The sequence below is a fragment of the Pelodiscus sinensis genome, chromosome 14 (assembly GCF_049634645.1).
Source record: "Pelodiscus sinensis isolate JC-2024 chromosome 14, ASM4963464v1, whole genome shotgun sequence".
NCBI classification, from domain to species: Eukaryota; Metazoa; Chordata; order Testudines; family Trionychidae; genus Pelodiscus; species Pelodiscus sinensis.
This window is the reverse complement of record NC_134724.1, coordinates 35,547,756-35,569,067: the sequence shown is the minus strand read 5'-3', so window position 1 is coordinate 35,569,067 and position 21,312 is coordinate 35,547,756. Positions and strand designations below refer to the sequence as shown.

The 21,312-nt window shown below is 55.9% G+C and overlaps 2 protein-coding genes across 2 annotated transcripts; one reads left to right on the top strand and one right to left on the bottom strand.

Moving 5' to 3' along the window:
* Positions 1 to 6,566: 6,566 nt before the first annotated feature.
* UBL7 (ubiquitin like 7) lies at positions 6,567 to 16,027 on the bottom strand. The gene is made up of 11 exons (XM_075897446.1): positions 15,842 to 16,027; positions 15,313 to 15,534; positions 13,955 to 14,074; positions 12,695 to 12,777; positions 12,478 to 12,562; positions 11,743 to 11,800; positions 10,638 to 10,771; positions 9,458 to 9,507; positions 7,749 to 7,916; positions 7,449 to 7,571; positions 6,567 to 7,113 (listed from the first exon to the last, which is right to left on the bottom strand). The coding sequence occupies exons 1-11, from the start codon at positions 15,891 to 15,893 to the stop codon at positions 6,976 to 6,978; spliced, it is 1,233 nt and encodes a 410-aa protein (XP_075753561.1). The 5' UTR covers positions 15,894 to 16,027; the 3' UTR covers positions 6,567 to 6,975.
* A 6-nt stretch (positions 16,028 to 16,033) lies between these two features.
* On the top strand, positions 16,034 to 18,305 carry LOC102458214 (actin, cytoplasmic type 5). The gene is made up of 2 exons (XM_075897447.1): positions 16,034 to 16,179; positions 16,641 to 18,305. Exon 2 carries the CDS (start codon positions 16,652 to 16,654, stop codon positions 17,780 to 17,782), a length of 1,131 nt encoding a protein of 376 aa, XP_075753562.1. The 5' UTR covers positions 16,034 to 16,179; positions 16,641 to 16,651; the 3' UTR covers positions 17,783 to 18,305.
* Positions 18,306 to 21,312: the final 3,007 nt, after the last annotated feature.

Genomic DNA, 21,312 nt, shown 5'->3' with positions numbered 1-21,312 from the left:
TGGGCCAAAAGAAATCTGATGAGGTTCAACAAGGACAAGAGCCGAGTCCTGCCCTTGGGAGGGAAGGATCCCAAGCATTGTTACAGGCTGGGGCCCGACTAGCTAAGCAGCTTGGCAGAAAAGGCCCCGGGTAAGCCAGGCAATCCCGCCCCCCAGCAGCAGAGCCGATTCCAGGATGGGACAGCAGGTGACGTTGGAGATCACACGGGAACAAGAGACCTGGGCTATGTCTACACTCGCGGCTTCTTGTACGAGAAATATGCAAATAAGGCTAAGCATGGACTATCGCCGAGCCTCATTTGCATAGCTAATGAGCCACCATTTTTGCAGAAGAGGCTCTTGCGCCAGAAGGAGCGGTCTACGCTGCCCCTTCTTGCACAAGAAAACCCCTCTTGTGCAATGCCGTTATTCCTGAAAATAATCAGTGTAGCGGCATTGCACAAGAGGGGTTTTCTTGTGCAAGAAGGGGCAGCGTAGACCGCTGCTTCTGGTGCAAGAGCCTCTTCTGCAAAAATGGCGGCTCATTAGGTATGCAAATGAGGCTTATGCCACGCTTAGCCTCATTTGCATATTTCTTGCACAAGAAGCCGTGAGTGTAGACATAGCTACGGTGGCCCGGCAGGAGGGAGGGAGAAGTCCCCGGGCCCTATTGCGGGTGACGTTGATGGGGTGTGTGGTGCCAGACCAGCACTGGTTGGAGTGCGCGATTCCCCGGACGCAACGGGACCCAGCAACAATCGCCCTGCGGCTTCTCAAGGCAACTTTGCAGCCCCTTGGCTGGAGGGCTGGGACCAAACCCAGCCACCTTTTTCCCCCTCCGCCCTCTCGCCAAGCAGGAGGGGATGCAGGAAGAGCCTCCTGCTCTTCCCTTTGGGAAGCAGCTGGGGCCTGACCTGCCCTGTCACCAACCCCAAGTGCCCAGAATGGCTGAGTCAAGCCGAGAACGCCCTGCGAGCGCCTGAGGTCCCAAACTGTCGGTGCCTGGGCTCCTGCCCCTGCCCCTGCCCGTCTGGGGTCTCTCCGAAGCAAACCCATCCCCGGGGGCAGCCTTGCCTGGGTGCCGTCCCTGGCTGGCCTGCCGGGAACACACCAAAGCACCTTGTAGGGACATCGGGGGACTGTACGAACCTTCGGGTCAGCGGCTCTCAGCAGCGCTGCAGGCTCCGTGGAGCCTCTAGCACCTTAGGCCCGGGCCAAGCTCAAGTCCCTAGGGCTGGGCCACGCGGCAGCCCCAGGCTCAGCGAGCTCCCTCTGCTTCCTGCAGCACCTGGCATGATCCCCGCCCTGCGAAAGGCCACTGCCACTGGCCCACTCCTGCCTGGGGCCCCGCCCGAGCCCACTGCGGGCCGGCTGACGGGCACGCCAGAGCTCCCTGGGACACGCCGGAGGCTGCACTCACGTCGCGAGCCCGTAGGAAGATGCAGAGCGGGGGTGTGTGTGTGTGTGGGAGGGGGGACTCCACATGGCTCCAGTGGCTGGGCAGCAAAGCCAAGGACTGGGGGAACTGCTGGCTGACCGTGGGGCCGCCAGCCACCACAGGCCCCGGGACAGGGTGTGGGGGGGCTAGCTCTGTATCCCTGGAAAGGGCGGGGCCAAGGGCAGAAGGGGCGGGGCTGGGGACCAGACCCTGGTGCATCCCCCTCCCCATGGGGCAGAGGGCTCTGTCCGCCACCGTGGCGGTGGTGGTGGTGATGGCCGGGAGCTCCAGGCCCCCCTGAATTTCTGGGCCTCCAGGGCAACTGCCTTCTCCCCTCCCCCCTCGGCAGCCTGCCGGCCGTCGTGGAAGGTGAGGAACCAGGACTCTCTCAGATGAGGGGGTGGGGAGACGGTCGCAATCTCTTGCTAATAGGGGCCGTTCTTGTTTTACATCAGGCCTGAGGCTTTCAGTCACCCCAGGGAACAAAAAGCAGAAGCAGGGTGGTTTTTGCCGGAAACAGGCCCTGTGCTTGTGACTGGTCAGGAGAACTGGAGTGACCAGGCTGCATCAGGCCGATGGGCTGCCTAGCCTAGGATCCCGGCTGTTCCCACAGCAACCACTGCCCAATGCGTCAGGGGACTCGGCCGGAACGGGCCATTTATGGAGGGATGCAGCCCATTCTCCAGCCACTCAAAGGGTTAGGGCAGCAACAGGCAACCATAAATAGTGGCCAGCCCATGGGCGGCCCGCCTTCACCTCGATGGGCCGCAGTAGCCTCTGGCCCACTGAGGTTCCACCTGGATTCTCCCTCCCATCCTCCCCTGTCTTCCCCACTCGCCTCTCGTACGCTGGGACACCAGAGCCCTGCGCCTTCCGGCTTCTCCCCCGCCCTCCCAGCACCTTTGGAGCACACCGATCGGATCGCCTGATCTGCGCTCTGTCCCCACTCCCCAAGCTGGAATGCGGCGAGCAGCTGATTCTTGGCATTCCAGCTGGGGGTGGGGGAGCAGAGCAGCAGGGATGGAGCCAGAATCAAGCAATTTGTGGCCCCTCCCCAAGTGCTGGGAGGGAGGAGTAGGAAGTGTGGGGTTCTGGTGCCCCACTGTGAGAGACACGTGGGGGGCGGGAGGCAGCCAGCGGGGTAGCAGGCTGCAGGTGGAGCCCCAGTGGGCCGCATGCAGCCTGCAGGTTGCGCACCACTAGCATAGGGACACACAGGGCATGGGGGGCGATGGGGCTGCAGGGCTGTACTCACCAGCTGGCTGCTTGGGAGAACAGCTCATAGTCAACCCTCTTTCCCATAGTTGCTGCCTATCTCCACAGCCCTCCAGCCAGGTCCCTACATGGCTCCCCTTCTAGGCACCCTTTCCAAGTCTCCTCTGGCTATGTGGCACCAGGCTGTCCTCATGGCCCCTGAGCCTGGCACTCCAACAGGCCCAGTAGCCTTCCTGCTCACTGCCAAACAGAGCCACTCCACAGGAGCTGGCATGGGAACCCAGACCTGCCTGGACTCAGGGTTCCAGGCTTGGGCCCCTGCCTGCCCACCTGCCCTCTACTCCCTTATCCCCAGGTGAGGAGACTGTGGCTTTGTGGAAGCCTGGTCTGTTCCCTCCCAGGTGAACCTTCCTCTAATTAGCTTCCCCCAGCTTCCGACTCCTTCTCATTTGCATTCTAACTGGCTGATTGGGTCCATGTGGCCTCATTCAGCTCTCTCATGGGGCCACATACCTGCTCACCCTGGCTAGCAGGCATGGAGGGATCTCTCTGCCATGAATGGAACTCGTTCTTGTTTATGCCCACAACATCCCCTGGCAAGGAGTTCCGCAGGTTGGCTGTGTATTCTGGGAAGAAGTTCTTCCTTCTGCTTGCTACAAAGCTGCCACCTATCAATTTCAGTGAGCCTTGGGGTTACGTGATAGGGTAAATAATGTGTCCTTGTCACTTTCTCCGCCCCAGAACTCTGCCACCTCCCCCTTGTCTCTTTTCCAAGCTAAACAGTCGTGGTCTCTTTGATCTCCATGGCCTTATGTTATTTTGGTCACCCCTCTCTCTGCTTTGCCCATCCAAGCTCTCTTGTTTGAGACAGGGCAGCTGGAACGGCAGCCGGTGCCTGTGTTGCTCTGATGAGGTCCCAGCCTCGTGCTGAAAGCGGATCAGGCGGGGGTCAGTGTGTGCGTACAATGACGGGGGCGGTGATGGAAGGAAGTTGCTGTGATGCTCACATCTCCATCCCGCTCCCTGTCTGCAACCTCAGCCTCTCCACATTCCCTTCCCCAGCCTCGCCGTGCGTAGTTCCCAACTGGCAAGGTGAAGGGGGTGGGGGATTGGCCAGACATCACAGGATGGGTTCAGCCAGCAGGAAACCAGCTGGGACACGATCCTGGGAGGCTGTCCTGGAACAGGCCCTGCCTGTGTGGGTGGGACCAAGTCAGTGACAGGCACTGGACCTGGCCTATACAGGAGAGAGAAAATCAGCAGCTCCAGCAGGGGTGAAGCAAAGGATACCCCGAGATAACCAGGGCAGATCGGCATGGTAACAGCTGCTACACACTGACAACACCCCTTCCCCCTAGGGCCACTTCCCTCTCCCTGCCCTCTCAGTTTCACCCTGCAGGGGGGGCCATCAGGCACTCAACCAGGCAGATTAACAAAAACGGGAAGTCCCTAGTGCTCACAGTGAGAGACGGTGGGGAGGCCCCAGGCCTCCAATTTAACTGAATGGCCGCCAGCACCAGCTGAAATGCTCCGGGCAGATGAACACACCTAGGAGCAAGCCAGCCATGCTGGGGCAGTTAGAATTCGATGGACATTTGACTAGCAAATAACCCAAGCCAAGGGGGATCGTGTGCAAAACCTCAGCCTAGGAGGAAATGATAAGTAGCAACATATGTAAAAATGCTGTTCCATGCCTTTGAACACAGATCTACGGAGCAGGGAGGAAAGCACCTGGCTGTATCCTCCAGGCAGAGCAAGGAATGACAGTACAGTGGAAGGAATACCACAGTGAGGTCTCATTTGGGCACCTGCCCCTTTAATAAGAACCAAAAAATACCAACCAGGCCTAGTATTACCAGGGAGGGAGCAAGCTGGAAAGGAGCCACGACCCATCAATGCCTGAGGAAGGTTGGGAGACAGCAAATTAGATTGTGATTTTTGCAGCCCCTGGGATTCTGTGAGGCTTCCATGGGGCTGGCCGATGGTCGTCCCCAGGACAGGGTAGTTTTGCTAAGGGTGCTGGCGTGCCTAGAATTCGCGGGGGTGTGCAAAGCAACACTGGGATTGGCTGCCGAGGGAGTGAGTGACTCTCTCGGTGTTGTGTGCGATCAGCATGCGCCTCACTTCATGAGCCCTGGGTAAATGTGTCATTGTAGGAAAAAAAAAGTGGATGGAAACCAGCAGAATCTGGCCCCCCCGTGCATGGGCAGCGATAAACGTCTTGTGGGCCACACATACAACCCCGCTGGGCCACATGTGGCCTTCAGCCCTCAGGTTGCCCATCGCTGGAGTAGAGAAAGGAACGGGGTGCCAAGTCCGAGTCCCTCTCCGTGTCACTGGTGGTACCAGATTTGGAACGACCCTCTGCCAATCTCAGGCCCAAGATGATGTCAGCAAACCAGAGGGAGCTCTGAGAAAAGCACCACAAACCCCGAAGGGAAGGTGACTTGGGAACGTTGATCTATTCCCACTGCTCCTGGCATTGGCCACCATTGGAAGCCAGCACTTTGGGCTTGATGGATCTTTGGCCTGATGCAGTCTGGCCCTTCTTTATGTTCTAACATTCTTTCGAAACAAAATTGAGATTATGTGCATGGTGATTAAGGCAGATAGGTCTAGACAGCTGCTTTAATACACCCTACATGAGGGGCGAAAAGCCACAGAGAGGAATTAGATTCATAAATGTTACGGCTAGAAATGCCATTATGAGCATCCGCTCTGACTTCCTCTCTCTCAGAGGCCAGAGGATTTCACGCAGGTAGGGCAGTAACCAGACAAGGTAAGTCTAGTATCTGTATGTCCCCACGCAACGGCCAGTGAAAATTCCTCAGCGGCATTACAAGCCATGTAGTGTGAGCCCCATCTCCCGATGGATTTAAACCAGTGGGCGAAAGACTGTGATGGAGAAAGTCACATTTGCAAAGCGCTTTAAAAAAGAGAAGCAGGAGGGTTTAACAGAAAGGTCAACGCAAGGCCTACGAGGCAGGAGACTTGAGCTGTCCCAGGGGCTCTCACTGGGTACCTCAGTGAAGCCCATATTTGGGAGGAGCCACCTACTGCCTGATTTTCAAAGGTCCTAAGGCCCAGACTCAAAGTGATCTAAGCTCCTAACATCCTCTGAAATCCACTGGAGGTCAGGAGCACAAAGGCCTTTGAGGATATGGGCCTAAGCCATTGGCATCCCTTACACTGAATTGACTTTGGAAGTCAGCTCCAAACTGGGCAACCAAAAGCAGAGGGCCGCTCCTGAAAGCGCTGCCTGGGACTTCTCTGTACCCAGACTCCGGCCTAGGAGAGCAGAGATATACGGCCCCTCCAGGGATGGCTTGAGGTCCCTCTGGCTACTGGCTTGTCCAAAGCGCACCTCTCCTGCTGCGCCTTTACTGCCACCCTCTGGTGACTGGGTGTTACTGCACCACCAGCAGGAAGAATCCAACAGAGTTTTGTGAATTTTTCAAATTTCAAAACTTGTTGCGACAGCTCTCAGCTGACGAGGGGAGCCCAGGCGATAGGGGACTGACTCCCTCTCCTCTGCTGAGGAGGCCACAAGCTCCCTCAGAAAGCAAAGCGGAAGAGCATATCCCTGAATTGGCAGCTTGGAATCGTTCCTCCTCCATTTTAGCCAGTTCCTGTCCTTCCCTGCTTTCATGCACTTCCCAGGGGTTAGTGGTTGCAAAGGGCTTTGCAGATGAGCGTTACCCGCTGTGATGAGGTACGATCTCTCATGCACAGAAATGATCAGGGCTATTTTGGACCCTTTCAATCAAGCGATAGCACCTGGGACATCGCCCAGGGATGGGCTCCAGGGGAAGCGAACTGCTGGCTGAATTATCAGCCGTAATTCAGCTATCTGGATGATCCTGGGAGGTCTCCCATTCAGCTACCACTCTGCCTCGCTCTGGAATCTGCTAGATCATAATCACACAGACACAAGCAGAGAGATTCGGCTTTATTAGCCTCAAACACTGGGGAACTACAACAGGACCAGGCTTCTTGGGAGTCAGGAATGGAAGTGCAGGCAGGAGAGGGAGCTGGCAAACGCCTCAGGGTAGCAGCCAGGGCTTTGCCACATCCCCTGAGTCAGGGGGCTGCTGCTCTTTCCCTGTGCCTGGACAGAGATCTAGTGAGCTAGCTGTGGGTGGGTACAGCCTGGGGGGTTACTGCAGGAAGAATGTCTCTGAGTGCCGAGGCAGGGTCCCAGCCCCGCTCTGCCATGAACTGTGTCACCCCCCTGTGGCCCAGGGCAAGAGAGATGCTCCGTTTCAGGACAGGTGGGGAACTTCACCATCATCCTGACCTAGCAGCATCCCTGGAACATGTCACTCTGCCCTCTGGGCTGGGGGTCAGGGTGCCCCGCCGGCAAATATCAGCTCCAGGGCAGCCTGAATGTCCCCTCCTGTGGCCTGCAGGGCTCGGAGGCTCAGGTCGTCATCGTGTATGCCCATATCCCGCAGCTGCTGAAGCTGGGGCTGCCACTGGCTCTGCAGAGAGAGGAGAGACAGCTAAGGGAATGCTCAAAAAGTTCCAGTAATTCCCCATCCCCCTCCACGGCCACCAGTGCCATGTCTGCATGTCTACTCCTCCATCACCTTGGGGCCTAAGCGTCTCCTGCTGGGAGCAGCCCCATGTCCAGTGGTCCTGCCCCACGCCCTCCTCCTCCGGTGTGTCTGCATCATTCCCCACAGCACCTAATGCTGGGAGCTCTGGCCAGCCCCGGAGCCACCTCTGGATGTGGCGTGGCCTGTGACAGTGGCTGCAATCAGAGCAGGGCGAGGTGGGTCACAGGGTCCCCAAGGGAGGAGACCGAGTTACTCGCCTGCATGGCGGGTTGCCCGGATGCCTGCAGGGCGTGCTGCAGGGCCTGGCTGAAGAGGTCGTTGGTGATAGGAGTTCCTGACTGGACGCTGGAGGACATCGGGGAGGTGCCCGAGGAGTGACCCTGGAAAACAGGAGACAATGCTAGCGGGGACCACACCGAGCCCTGGTGTGAACTGGCCTGCCATAAGGGGCTAGCCCAAAGCCACGTCCCTGGGCTGGGATTGGTGCTTGGTGGTCAGCATCAGGCTGCGGTTTGTGCCCCGAGAGAGGGGTTCCCTGATGTGCGCTGTGGCCCTACCTGGGTGCCGGGGGTGGGTGTGTGAGAGCTGCTCTCTGGCGTGCTGGCCAGGGCCAGCGCCGTTGCCAGCTCGCTCTGGGTGATCGGCCGAGGTCCAGCAGCGCCCGCGTAGCCGAGTGATGCTGGGCGGGACCCAGACGTGCTGCTGGAAGGCGTGGACCTCGTGCTCTGCCAGGACGGGAGAGAGCCCGTGAGTTACCATCTACTTCACTGAGACCCTCAAGATGCGCTCAGGGTTCCGAGGACGGCACCCTTGGAACGAGCCCGGCTCAGCTCGTCCCGCCAACACCCGTCTTGTGACAGTCACTGACGGAGTCAACAACTGAGAACCCCTAGGACTAGCCAGGGGCTCTGCGGTTAGACACCAGGAGGGCTGCAGAGATGGCAGATCATGCTACGGGGCGGGGCAGGCATCAGTAACTCCAAACAACGACAGAGCCCCAGAGTTTGGTTTGCCTGGTTCGATTGCCTGCAGCCTGGGCCATCTCGCGGTCATGGCTCAAGGCTGGCAGATGCAAGGGGACAAAGAGGAAAATGTAGAGTAGCTCTGAATTGACAGGATGTATTAGACAGAGCAATACATTAGGAGATAAGAGAGTAGTCGACTAACCAAAAGCCTGGGCTTATCGGTTAATCGAGTCGACTACTCGAATCCTCCCCTTGCTGCCTCTGTATCAGAGGCAGCAAGGGCAGGGGGAAGCAGGAGCTGGTGTGGAGGGACAGCTGGCTTACAAGCCAGTTCCCCCAGCACCATCCCGCCCCCGCCATCTCCTGTGCAGCTGCTTCTCTCCAAGGCGAACAGAGGCTGTTTTGCGGTAGCAGTCCCGGTCTGCGGGGGGTCCCTGTGGACAGGGGCTGCTGCTGGAATAGCCTCTGTCCGCAGCCAGCCCGGGCCGCCGCAGACATCAGCCGCTTCATGGCAGCTGCCTCCCGCCCCCACGAGAACTCTGATCATGGGGGGCTCGGACCCCCCGCAGACAGGGGCAGGGGGCTCTCCAGGAGAGGCCAGAGCACACTGGCTATTGGCCCCATCCCCGGGGACTATACAATAGTCAAGTAACCAATAAGAATTCATGCGGTTATTTGACGATTCTATTAACAGCCCTAATATAGAGGGAATTACTGGTACTACCAGCCATTAGCAGCCTCTCCAGCAATTCTGTCAACTGACCAGCAGCTGGGACACTGCCTCAGCCAAGCAGGGTCTCCCTCCTCTCTCCCTGCTGAATAATCAAACTATCGCCCCAGCCAGGGACTCGTCCCTCAGCAAAGAGGCCTGGAGCAGACGTACTTGTCTCACCCACCCAGGCGCTGCACAGCGCTCACGGGATTTGGTGCCAGCATTCAGGGAGACCCCCGTCCTTCCGCTGGACCTACCGATTTCTTACTACGTGGGCCCAACTAGACACTTTTTCCGCTCCTCTCACTGCAGGATCTGGGCACTTCGCACTCATTAATGCCTTGATCTTCGCCATAGGCAGGGGCGACAGGTAATGCAGAGGGGGAAACTGAGGCACAGGGCAACGCGACACACTCAAGGTTGCACAGAAGGTCGTGGCAGAGCTGAGGACCGAATGCAGGTCTCTCCAACCTCAACCCGGTGCTGTAACCACTCTGCCCAAGGACAGCTTCAGAGTCTCTGATAGGACTATAAATGCAACTCCCCTCCCCCCCAAACCTAGATCCCTCCCCTGCCCTGCTAACATTACCTGATGAAAATCATCTTCATCATCAGAGAGACCTTCAAACAGAAAGCCACCTGCCCCAGGGAAGAGAATACAGTCAAGTGGAGACAAGCCCTTAAACAAATAATGCAAAAATCTCAGCTCCCATCTTCCTTCCCAGCAGAGGCGGTTACATCTCCCATGGCTTCAGAGAGGTCAAATGAGGACTGGACTTTAGAAGGATCACCCACTCACACTAAAATGCAGTCACCTCTGGGGTGGAGCGCAGACAACATCAATGTGCCAACAGCACTCGATAGAGCTGTGAAAAGAATTTCTCCGAGTGAAAGCTCAGGGAGAATTTAGGAGGCAGCAAAGTTGCCTGAATTAGACGAAGACCAGGACAGCAGAGCTAACACCCTTACTCAGGCAAAAAATACCAAGGGCTTCAGGAGCACGGGGCCAGGATCGCAACTGATTTAGGTCTGATTCTGAGGGAAGCCCGCCACCCAATCACACCCATGTGGTGAAGAGGCTCCATTGCATTTAGGCTCTGACAAGACCTACAGACACTGAGTAGTACATAAGATCATCAGAAGGGCCACACTGGGTCAGACCAAAGGTCCACCCAGCTCAGTGTCCTGTCTGCCCACAGTGGCCAATGCCAGGTGCCCCAGAGGGTGTGAACAAAACAGGGAACCATCAAGTGATCCAGCCCATCGCCCATTTCTGACAAACAGAGGCTAGGGACACCATTCCTACTCCTCCTGGCTAATAAATACAGATGGATCTATCTTCCATGAATTTATCTAGCTCTTTTTTAAACCCTATGAAAGTCCTGACCCTCACAACATCCTCTGGCAAGGAGTTCCACAGATTGACTGCACTGTGTGAAGAAAAACTTCCTTTTGTTTGTTTTAAACCTCCTACCTATTCATTTCATTTGGTGACCCCCTACTTCATGGCTGCAGGCCTGCCATGCCCAGCAATTTGACCACTCTCTAACTGGAGAATATGGGAATCAGTGAGGTCTACTTCTTAAGGCTGCAAGCGCCAGAGGAGAAGGAAAATCCTTTGCTCCCTGCCCCGAACGGATGCATGTTACTGAGTCAATAAGCCAGGCCTCCTGCTCCTCCTGTCTCCGGATGGCTAAGAACAGTTACTCCCTGGGTTTATCAGTAGACCCTACAGTTCTTCTACCCTGCGTGCACACAGGCGAGCTCACCAGGCATGTCCCTGTAGGAGCTGGAGGGCATGCTGCGGGAGGAGGTCTCAGGAGCCGGGAGGGATGTGCTGCCTGCCACCGAGTGCAGAACCAGGATGATGGCATTCACCAGAGCAGGGTGAGTCGGGATTAGCCTGGGCAGAGACAAGACAAGACACTCGGAGGTGGCACCTGAGGGCAGGAAGGCAGACACACACATCCCCGTCCCTGGAGCAGCAATTTCCAGTTTCCCAATGGGCTGTACTTCACCACCATCTCCAATCCCAGCTCTGGCAGCCTGATGATGTCATCCCTCCAGCCTAGCTGGTCTGGTAAGAATCCAGCCCCCCCGCCCAAGAGACATGGGCCGTTTTCTAGTTCCAAGTATTTTAAGTGGATTTGGTGCTAGTGAAAGATTTGAGGTTTGACATTCCTGGGCTGAGTCCTGTCTTTAGCCACTCCAGAGGGTACAGCCTGGCACCCCCCGGCTGCTGTGTCTCAAGAGACACAAGGCCAGTTTCTAGGTGAAAGGAATTTCCGTCCGTTGGCCCACCCAACCCTACACTCGGCTAAGTTGGCCAACAAGAGGGGTCGCTTTTTGGCAATGGGTTTCTGATGCAGACTGGGACCAGAACCGAGACTCCTCCAATCAGCATGCATAGAGCCCTGTGCAACAAGCAGCAACTTTCAGCCACGGCCAGCCAGGACTGGATTTGAACTCAGGAAGCAGAGGCGAAATCCACTGCATTGAAGTACCAATCTCTTGAGCCATCTCATCCTGCCCTCCCAAAGGTGCAGCCAGGGAGCTCAGCGATGGACACTAGGGATGTGAACGACTAGTCAACTATCCGATAAGCAAATGCTTACTGGACAGTCGACACTCTAGCTGACTAGTCGCTTCCCCCAGGGGTTCAGTCTTTTCCCAGACTACTACCACTACGAAAGAGGAAGTAGAAAGAAGGGAAGGGAGAGCCGCTGACCCAGCTGAAGCCACTGGAATGCCATGTCCGCACCAGCAGTTGAGAGCTGGAATAACCATGCCTCCGACTTAAAGAAAAACCAGCCTGTGCACTTGTACAAACAGGTGCTGGTGGTTTGGATCCAGCCCTGGCCATCCGGCACTTACGTGTCTAGCATGTTTGGGTCAGCGAAGACAGAAAAAAGATCTTTGTCCTGCAAGACGCCTGAAAGAGACCAGGAAATGGGTTGAATCGGGGACAGGAAACAAAAGGGGCATCGGTCATGTGACCCAAAGCACACGACACTCCATGGGCACTGGAGTGACGTGTATTCCTGGTGGCATCTCCTCTCCAGGTGGTATAAGGCTTCCACCTCCTCCCTACAAGACTCTGCATCATGACCCATCAGCTCCCAAGCACAAGGACCATGTTTTGAGCCAACAGTGGTTGCTGCGGAGCAGCTTACAACAGTCCTCTGCCTCAGCACTAGCTGCTCTTCTGGCTCAGGGCCAGGAAAAGCAGCAACTCATGTCCTTACTAGAATCTGCATATGGCCATGCAGAGATGCTCCTAGATCACTCGGCTTGGCTAGCCAGGCCTGGATTAGAGGTAATTAATCCGCTGTGGCATTTGAAAGGGACAAATGCAAAGCAGACACATTCAGTACACACTCCCCGCGAGGTTGGCTTCCTTATGGCCCAGGCCTGCTCCAGCAGAAGCAGCTTGTCGAGTGTGGTTAGCAATAGCTAGCACAATCGTAAAATCTGACGCCTGAGCAGATTCAAACCGCTCTGCAGAAACTGCCTTTTCCTGTTCTTCCTGGAGCCCAGAGTTCCCAACAGGTTCCACAGAGCACCCCTACTTCCACGTCCTTTAAACCGCCTGGCCACATCTGAACTCACCGAGAGCAACAGGGTCGCTGCTGAGGCCAGGGGTAGCCACAATGATCTGATCCAGCGATTCCTTGTTCCCCAGCATCTTGAAGACCTACCAAAGGAAGCAAAAGAGATCAGCAGCGAGGAACTGGGGTAGCCTGATTTAACCTCCATCTCTCTCCTTTATTCAGTCTCACATGGTGAATGAGGGGTGCTTTGGGGGTGAGAAATATGCCACACTCACAGCATCTCTGTATCCAGGGCTGCTGTGCAGGGCAGTGTGCAGGAGCCGGAACTCTCTCACTGCAGCGACTTTATCCACAGGCTCTGAGGGAGACATTCAGAACAGACGGGGAGGAAGAATCAAGAGTGTTCATTGGTCAGTTTCATTACCTCTGCCCCTTCTGTCACCTATTTCCTCACAGTCAAGAGAGCCAAACACAGCCTGACACAGCCACGGGCGTGCGGTGGGGGGGGGAGGGGAGGAGTATCTAAAGACCTTTGCCCTAGCATTCCCAATCCTGCAATCTCAGAGGGGTGGTCGTGTAAGTCTGTACCTGCAAAAACAACAGAGAGTCCTGGGGCACCTTAGACACTAATAAATCTGTTTATCTCTAAGGTGCTACAGGACTCCTCGTTGTTACGGCAATCTCAGTGTCGCTGCTTTAATTTACCTGGTGCGATGCTGACCACTGAAGGCTCCCAAAGCAGATTAAAGAGAGTAAAAGGAATGATCGGATTTTGGTCCTCAACAGAACCAGTGTAATTGACTGTAACTCTTTTAAGGGTTCTGTCTCCACGCGCAGTGGGGATGCTTTCACAGTTCCCATGTCAGCATGAAGCAGACACAGGGAGCTCCCCTTCCTTTGAAGCTGGAGTTTTCACAGAAGACACCAGATCAATCCGAAGGAATTCTCCTCCTTCCACTACGCCTGGGACCCTACAAGAGGCAAGCAGGAGTATGTGCCCCTGTCTCAACTATAAGGCTGTGTCTAGACTACATGGCTCCATCGATGGAGCCATGTAGATTAGGGTTATAGGCAAAGGCAAATGAAGCCGCGATTTAAATGATCGCGGCTTCATTTAAATTTACATGGCTGCCGCGCTGAGCCGACAAACAGCTGATCAGCTGTTTGTCGGCTCAGCGTGCTAGTCTGGACGCTCCTGTGCCGACATCAAAGCCCTTTGTCGGCAGCCCCGTTATTCCTCGTGGGATGAGGTTTACCGGGGCTGCTGACAAAGGGCTTTGATGTTGGCAGGGGAGTGTCCAGACTAGTACGCTGAGCCAACAAACAGCTGATCAGCTGTTTGTCGGCTCAGCGCGGCAGCCATGTAAATTTAAATGAAGCCGCGATCATTTAAATCGCGGCTTCATTTGCCTTTGCCAAAAAAACAAATCTACATGGCTCTGTCAACGGAGCCATGTAGTTTAGACGTACCCTAAGGGATCAGCACCACACATCTACACAGTGAAGAGTCCACATCCAGGCATCCTCTCTCTCACCTGGTTTCTGATCTGGCTCAGGCCATGACTTGCGCAGGACATGAACAGTGGAGCCTGACTGGATGCCATAAAAATCAAGTGTTTGGTCATCCTTCAGCTTGCGGCCACAGTAGATGAGATCTGAGAAAGAGAAAGCAAAGATCTAGAACACAGGCTGCTCCTATAGAGAGCCCCCTACCTTGGACTGTATGGGATAAGTACTGTTCCAGGTGTGCCATCCCCAGGGTTAGATTAAGGGGCTTTAGGAGCTGCAGCTCAGGCCCTGGGCTAAGGAGGGGCCCCGCAAAACGATCGCCAACCCACCAAAAAGGCAGATTTTTTTCCAGACCCTCCTTAGCCCTAGGCTGCAGCCATTAAAGCCCCTGGGTTCCATCCCTGTCTAGCAAAAGGGGGGGGGGAGCATGTTGCCATCTGCCCCCCCCACCCCGCCAAGCTGGAGCTGCAAGAGCAGGGAAGCTCTGTCCACCCGCTTCTCTCGCCTGCAGACTCCACCCCCACAGCCCCAGTGGCCAGCAATCATGGTCAATGGGACCTGCAATGGGCAGGGCCTGCAAGTGAGCACAGGGCAGTGTTCAGACCCACCTGCCCACTCCTCTCCCTTGGATCTGTGCCAAATGGGAGCTGACCCAGGTAAGTGACCTGTGTCCCAACCCCCTGCTCCAGCCCTGATTCCCCTACTGCACCCATTCCTGCCCAAACACTGCACTCTCACCCCAACCTCCTGCCCTGAGCCCCTCCTGCACTCCAAACCGCTTGGGCCCAGCCTGGAGCCCCCTCCTGCACCCCACTCCAGAGCCTGAACTCCCCTGCTGAAGTCCTTACCCCCCCACAACCAAAGCCCTATCCCTATCCCCTCAACACTCTGAATGCCTCATTTTTGGCCCCACCTTGGAACTTAGAGGGGCCCCACAAAATCTAATAGCCCCAGACCCTCAGAAGACTTAATCCAGCCCTGACCATTGGCCTGCCACATGATGTAGCAACTCTTCAATAGTCAATGGCATAATCATGTGCACATTTCAATGCAAGGGGACCGTGACACTGAGGACACCAGCCTGGCTATGCATCCTCACAGGATCACACGGTTTAAAAGAACTGTCCAACCTCTCAGAGTTCTACTGGTGTCAGGTACAAAGTACATCTCATAGCACAGACAGGTGCTACAATCCTGCCTGTTTGGAAGGATTTGTTACAAGCCAACCTGGAAAATAAAGATGGTTAAAGTGTCTATAATAACTAGAATTATATACAGCAACACTGGAAGCAAAGACACTCTAGCCAGTTGAAACTGTTGTATGAAATTTGGTCATGCTCCCAGGCCTAAGAAGGCCAAGTGCTGCAGACAAGCAGCAACTCACCAATGAGTTCTGGGTCTGGGACTGACTCCTGGAGCTTTCCGGTGATGAGCTGCTTGAGGTAGGAGATGCTGCACCCACCCAAAGGGCACTCTCCCAGCTCGGTCTCCGGTAGCCGCAGGATGGATTTGGGGGCCAGCGGCTGGTCTGCCAGCTTCACTGCAATGTGCCACTCTGATAAAGACATCGTCTCCCTGTCGCGGAGGGGAAACCACCTAGAAGAGGCTGCGAAGGGAAGGAAACAAACCAAGGTGAGACCCTGTCAGCGGGGTGACATCACTGGGAGGGCTGCACCCAGCCGCGCCCTGAATCCCGCTCTGGGGCCTCTGCCCTAGTCCCCAACACGGGGGGTCGTGAACCCAAATCGCCCGGGGGCCCCACCACGGAGCCCAGCTCGGCCCAGGCGGGGCCTTTCCTGCCCCGGCCCATGGGATCCGAGAACGGGGGTCTCTGTCGGACCCCAAGCCCCGCCCCCCAGCGGCGCCAGGAGCGGGGGGCCCGGGGCAGGATCGACACTGATGTTTACACTCACCTGACCGCCGTCTCCGGAAACAGGAAATGCCGGCAGGCTCCGCGCGCTGCATGCTGGGAACTGCAGTTTACAGGCCGAGACCCAACCCGGGCTTACCACATGGCGCACCCACAGCTCCCGGCATGCAGCGCGGCTTCCCCTGCGGGGCACGAGCCTAGCTCGCGCCCGGCAGTTCTGACTGGGAGGGAGGAAAGAGGCGGGGCGGGAACACGGCAGCCAATGGGCGCGCGGGGACGGCGGCGGGTTTCCGGTTCCGTTGGGCATAAAGCGGAGCGCGTGGTGGCTGTGGGAGGAGACGGCGGTTGTAGCTGGTGCCGGTCGTGAGTGAGCAGCCGCAGGTACCGGGCCGGGCTGGCGTTTCTGTGCCCCAAGGGCGGGGCCGGGGCTGGTCGGGTGCCCGGGGGGCGGGGCGCAAGGGAAGGAGAACTACTTCCGCTGCGGCCCGTCCCGCCGCCCGCGGCTTTTGGGCTCGTGACCCCCCCCCCCCCCCCCGGCGCTGGCGGGTGTCCGGGTCCTGGGGGCGGCGGGTGGCGAGCGGGGCCCGGCGCTGGGCCCATGTGCGCGTGCTCGCCCCACTTCCGCTGCGGCCCGGCGGGGGCTCGTCGCTGGGGCCGGCGGCAGCGCGGCTGGAGCCCGCCGCCAGGGAGGGCCCCGCCCTGTTCCGGGCTCCGAGCCGCGCGCTGGTTTCCGATCCTCCATCTTGGTTCCGCCGCCCGCGCGGCCGCTTCCGTCGGGCTGGCGGGGGGAGCGGCCGGGCGCGGCCCTAACCCGCCTCTGTCCCTCGTTGTGTCTCCCGCAGACTGAATCAAGATGGCCGATGAGGAAATTGCCGCCCTCGTTGTCGACAACGGCTCCGGGATGTGCAAGGCCGGCTTTGCTGGGGACGATGCCCCCCGAGCCGTGTTCCCCTCCATCGTGGGGCGCCCCAGGCACCAGGGGGTCATGGTGGGCATGGGGCAGAAGGACAGCTACGTGGGCGACGAGGCCCAGAGCAAGAGAGGCATCCTCACCCTGAAGTATCCCATCGAGCACGGCATCGTCACCAACTGGGACGACATGGAGAAGATCTGGCACCACACCTTCTACAACGAGCTGCGGGTTGCCCCCGAGGAGCACCCCGTCCTGCTCACCGAAGCCCCCCTGAATCCCAAGGCCAACCGGGAGAAGATGACGCAGATCATGTTTGAGACCTTCAACACCCCGGCTATGTACGTGGCCATCCAGGCCGTGCTGTCCCTGTACGCCTCCGGACGAACCACCGGTATCGTCATGGATTCCGGGGACGGGGTCACCCACACGGTGCCGATCTACGAGGGCTACGCCCTGCCTCACGCCATCCTGCGTCTGGACTTGGCCGGCCGGGACCTGACCGACTACCTCATGAAGATCCTGACCGAGAGGGGCTACAGCTTCACCACCACGGCCGAAAGGGAAATTGTGCGCGACATCAAGGAGAAGCTCTGCTACGTCGCCCTGGACTTCGAGCAGGAGATGGCCACGGCCGCTTCCTCTTCCTCCCTGGAGAAGAGCTACGAGCTGCCTGACGGGCAGGTGATCACTATTGGCAACGAGAGGTTCCGGTGCCCCGAGGCCATCTTCCAGCCCTCCTTCCTGGGGATGGAGTCCTGTGGCATTCACGAGACCACTTTCAACTCCATCATGAAGTGTGACGTGGATATCCGAAAGGACCTCTATGCCAACACCGTGCTGTCCGGCGGGACCACCATGTATCCTGGCATCGCTGACCGAATGCAGAAGGAGATCACGGCCCTGGCACCCAGCACTATGAAAATCAAGATCATTGCCCCGCCAGAGCGTAAATACTCCGTCTGGATCGGTGGCTCCATCCTGGCTTCTCTCTCCACCTTCCAGCAGATGTGGATCAGCAAGCAGGAGTACGATGAGTCTGGCCCATCCATTGTCCATCGCAAGTGCTTCTAAAGAGGGTCCCGGCAGGTGCGCTCGGCCTCTGCCGATGGGGTTACTTCGGGTATCCTGGTTGGGGCCAATGTATTTACCAAATGGAGTAGTTCTTTGTAACCTTTGCCCTTAAAAAGCCTTTCATGTTGGACCAATATTGTTTGACTTACTCGCCTCCCCTTACGTTTAACTTGACTCTTCCTTTGATGTACTGTGTAGTAACTATACCCTGTGCATCTTAAGCTCTGTTACAGGTGGGGCACGTGTGACCAAGGTTACCGTGAACAGTATTAGCAGAGAGAGAGAGAGTTACCTGTTAGGCTTTAGTTCTCCTGTGGCTGGCTGTAGTGATCCTCTATTTTCCCCTCTTGAGCTATAAATTCCCTGGGGCTGGAGACTAGGCTAAGGGTTGTTGGCTTTACTCTGTAACTCTGATGTAATGGCATCTCACAAGTAGATTTGTAACTAACCCGACAGCTGATAACTGTAATACGATTGACAGCTCCTTGTTCAAGGCAAACTAATAAATTTCTGTGGTTTAAAATGTGTGGTACTGTTTCTGTGAGCTGAGTCAAAACTGGGAAACTTGCTAATAAGTGGAATTAGGATGGGTTTTTAGGCTGCTCTTTTGTAAACATTTTTTAGCTTTTTGAAAATTTCCTTTTTTTGACTTAAAGGTCCATTCTGCTACTTCAACTAAGATACGAGAACCTGCAATAGACATCCATTCAGATAGCTATATGTCGTTTTCAAGAAAACTGGGATGTCCTAATTAGGGGTGTTAACTCTTGGTTAATTGAGTAGTTGATGGGGGTGGAGGGCACTTCTTGAGCTGGTCTGAATGGTTGGTGGTAAAACTTATTTGCTCTCCTTTTCAGACTAAAAGCACTCCAGATACTTGGGGGGGGGGGGGAGAAAAGGAGCAAAAAGCTCATGTTAATGCAGAATCTCGTAATTCATTTTATATGGTAGCATATATCCTTGGTTTTTCACTCATTGTGTGCCCTGGGTTGAATCATTCCATGAGGAATTTCTCAGCCATATTTCATTGCCTACAAGCAGTCTAGACAGGAATGACTAGCCAACCTAAGCAAATGCCAGCTGGCCTGGGAATAAGGCCACACTTAAAGTGCTGGCCTGGTGGTTCCTGGTTATCAAACTTTGACTCTTTGTATTAAAGTCTACAATGCTTAAACACATTTCTATGTCCCTGTCATTTAGGAACTGATACAGCAAAGTAACTATGGACCTGCCTGAGCACCAGTTGAGACTATCCACCTGGTGTCTTAACCCCTGCAAAAATGGGGATGAGACTGAGGGGAAAATGACTTGCTTGAGCTTGCCCTGTAGAGCCAAGCAGAACCTGGCAGTCTTGACTCAAGCTGCTGGTCTATTTATTGGACCAAAATAAAGCCTTTTCCAAAAGGTCCCTTATTCCTGATTTTAAGAAGAATAAGGGATCTTTCAGAAAAGGCTTTATTTTCCAAAAGATCCCGTCTAGACTGGTGCTTTTCTCCGGCAAAGCCCTGAGCCAGAAAAAAGTGGCAGCCATGTTTATACAAATGAAGCGGGGGATATTTAAATCCCCCACTTCATTTGCAATTCTGACTTGTCTCATCTGCATCCCCTTTTCCAGAAAAGGGGTGCAGTATAGACACAGCCTGGGAGCTTGTGCCTCATTCCTCCCTCATCCTTCCACTTACCCCTCCCTTCCTTATGTCAAAATACACATTTTCATGAACACAAACTCTTTAACAAGTGGGGAGGAGGGAATGAAACTGGGGAAAGGAGGCAGAGCTGGAAGGGGGAAGGGTGGGGGGGCTTTCAGGGTAGGTGGCCATGCCAGACCAACTTGATTGTCATGCAAACCTGCTCCTGGGAATAAGGTCCATGATCTCCACCCTGGACCAGAAAGGTACCTGTCTTCTCGGAGTCCTGGCAGGTCTTGAAAGCTGGCAGACTGCTTGTGAGGAGCGGTGGAGGGCTGGCTGCCAGTGGCTTGCTGGCTCATATTTTGGGACCACTGGGTCGGGGCCAGAGTCTACCTCTTTAAGGGCGGGGGGGGGGGGGGGGAAGAGAAGTGTTCTTGGTTGAGGCCGGAGTGGCCACCAGGGCACCCTGGGAAGGCTGGAAGCCCCCTATTTTGAAATAAGTGTCTACACAGCACTTATTTTGAAATAGCTATTTCGAATTTGGTGTTATTCCTCACAGAATGAGGTTTACCAAATTTGAAATAAGCGCTCTACTATTTCGAATTAATTTTGAAATAGTGGTTTGGCTGTGTAGACGCTAGGAAAATTATTTTGAAATTTTGCTGTGCAGACAGACCCTCGGTGAACAACTCTATTGGGGTGGGGGAGGAGATGAAGGGGAGGCTGCTGTTCTGTTCCCAACTGTAGCAGGAGTGGTTGGTAGGCACTTGATACAGGGAGAGTTCTTAAGTGCCAGACAGCTGACAGGCAGCCAAGAGGCTGCTTGCAATTGTTCAACCCTCCAAGAAAATGCCTGGGAGCATTAGACTATAAATAAAGTGGGGACTTTGAGCCTGATTCAGAGGCTAATGCAGCCTATGAGGGGCTCTTCATTGTCTATACTCTGCTGTGGATGGGGTGCTGACTGCAGTACCTACTGTGGAATGACACAGACTTGCTTTGCAGCAGGGTTACAGAAGATGGGAGCTTGCTTCCCTCTCCTAATACGGTGTTGAAATGGAGGCAGCATGAGGCCAGCTTGCTTGCCAGGCATTACAAAACCACAGCTTAACGGCTGTGATCCCAGAACTCAATCCACTAGTTGGGAGCCTTATCCCCAATGTGCACTCGAGTCAGGGGTTCTTTTTGGGGGTGAGGGGATCACTTGCAGGGTCAGGGCCAAATGTCCGGCTCTGAAAACACAGGAGCTGGTGGTGCTACACTCCAGAAGTCCTTTAGGAAACATCCCTGTAGGATGCATAGAGGGTTAATATATCCCACCTACGTGGTAAGACTGAGCTGTATTTCATCTCTGGTCGGTGGTGGCCATGTGGTAACTGAACCCCCAGGGGGCTAGGAATGATGGTGTAGACAAGCATAAGTCTTCCCTTAGTTTTCCATCACTACAGGTTGGACCTACCTGGTCCAGCACCCTCAAGGCCTGACTGGTCCTTGGGAGAGGGGGTACCAACCTCCCCACATGGCTCCTCTCCCCAGCAGCCATGTCAGAGCTCTCAACTGCTACTCCCCCACCCCCCACAAAAGCTGTGGCTGCTCTGCTGCAGTTCCCTGGCAGCCCCTTCATCCTGCTGGCGCTGCCAGCTGCAGGCTCTGCTGCCCCATGAGCTCCAGCCCTGCTGCCAGCTTCCCTGCCCCACCGGCTGCAGGTTCTGGTGCCCTGCAGCCTCCACTGCTCTGCTGGCCCTGCTGCCAAACTGCTCTGAGCCACTGGCAACCTCTGCTGCTGGAGCTCTCTAGTCCTGCGACATCTGTAGTCCTGCAGCCACGGATCATTCCTCATGGCGTGCTGACAGCCAACCCTGGCCAGGACCCAGGGCTGCTTTCCCTCTACACCACTGG

Excerpts from the sequence above, each read along its gene's own strand:
- UBL7 (XM_075897446.1), bottom strand. The coding sequence starts at position 15,893 with ATGCAGCGCGCGGAGCCTGCCGGCATTTCCTGTTTCCGGAGACGGCGG. Across the intron at positions 12,563-12,694 it reads GCCCTGGATACAGAGATGCT|GTCTTCAAGATGCTGGGGAA; the intron begins GTGAGTGTGGCA and ends TTCCTTTGGTAG. Across the intron at positions 7,572-7,748 it reads CACCCACCCCCGGCACCCAG|GGTCACTCCTCGGGCACCTC; the intron begins GTAGGGCCACAG and ends CCTGTTTTCCAG.
- LOC102458214 (XM_075897447.1), top strand. The coding sequence starts at position 16,652 with ATGGCCGATGAGGAAATTGCCGCCCTCGTTGTCGACAACGGCTCCGGG.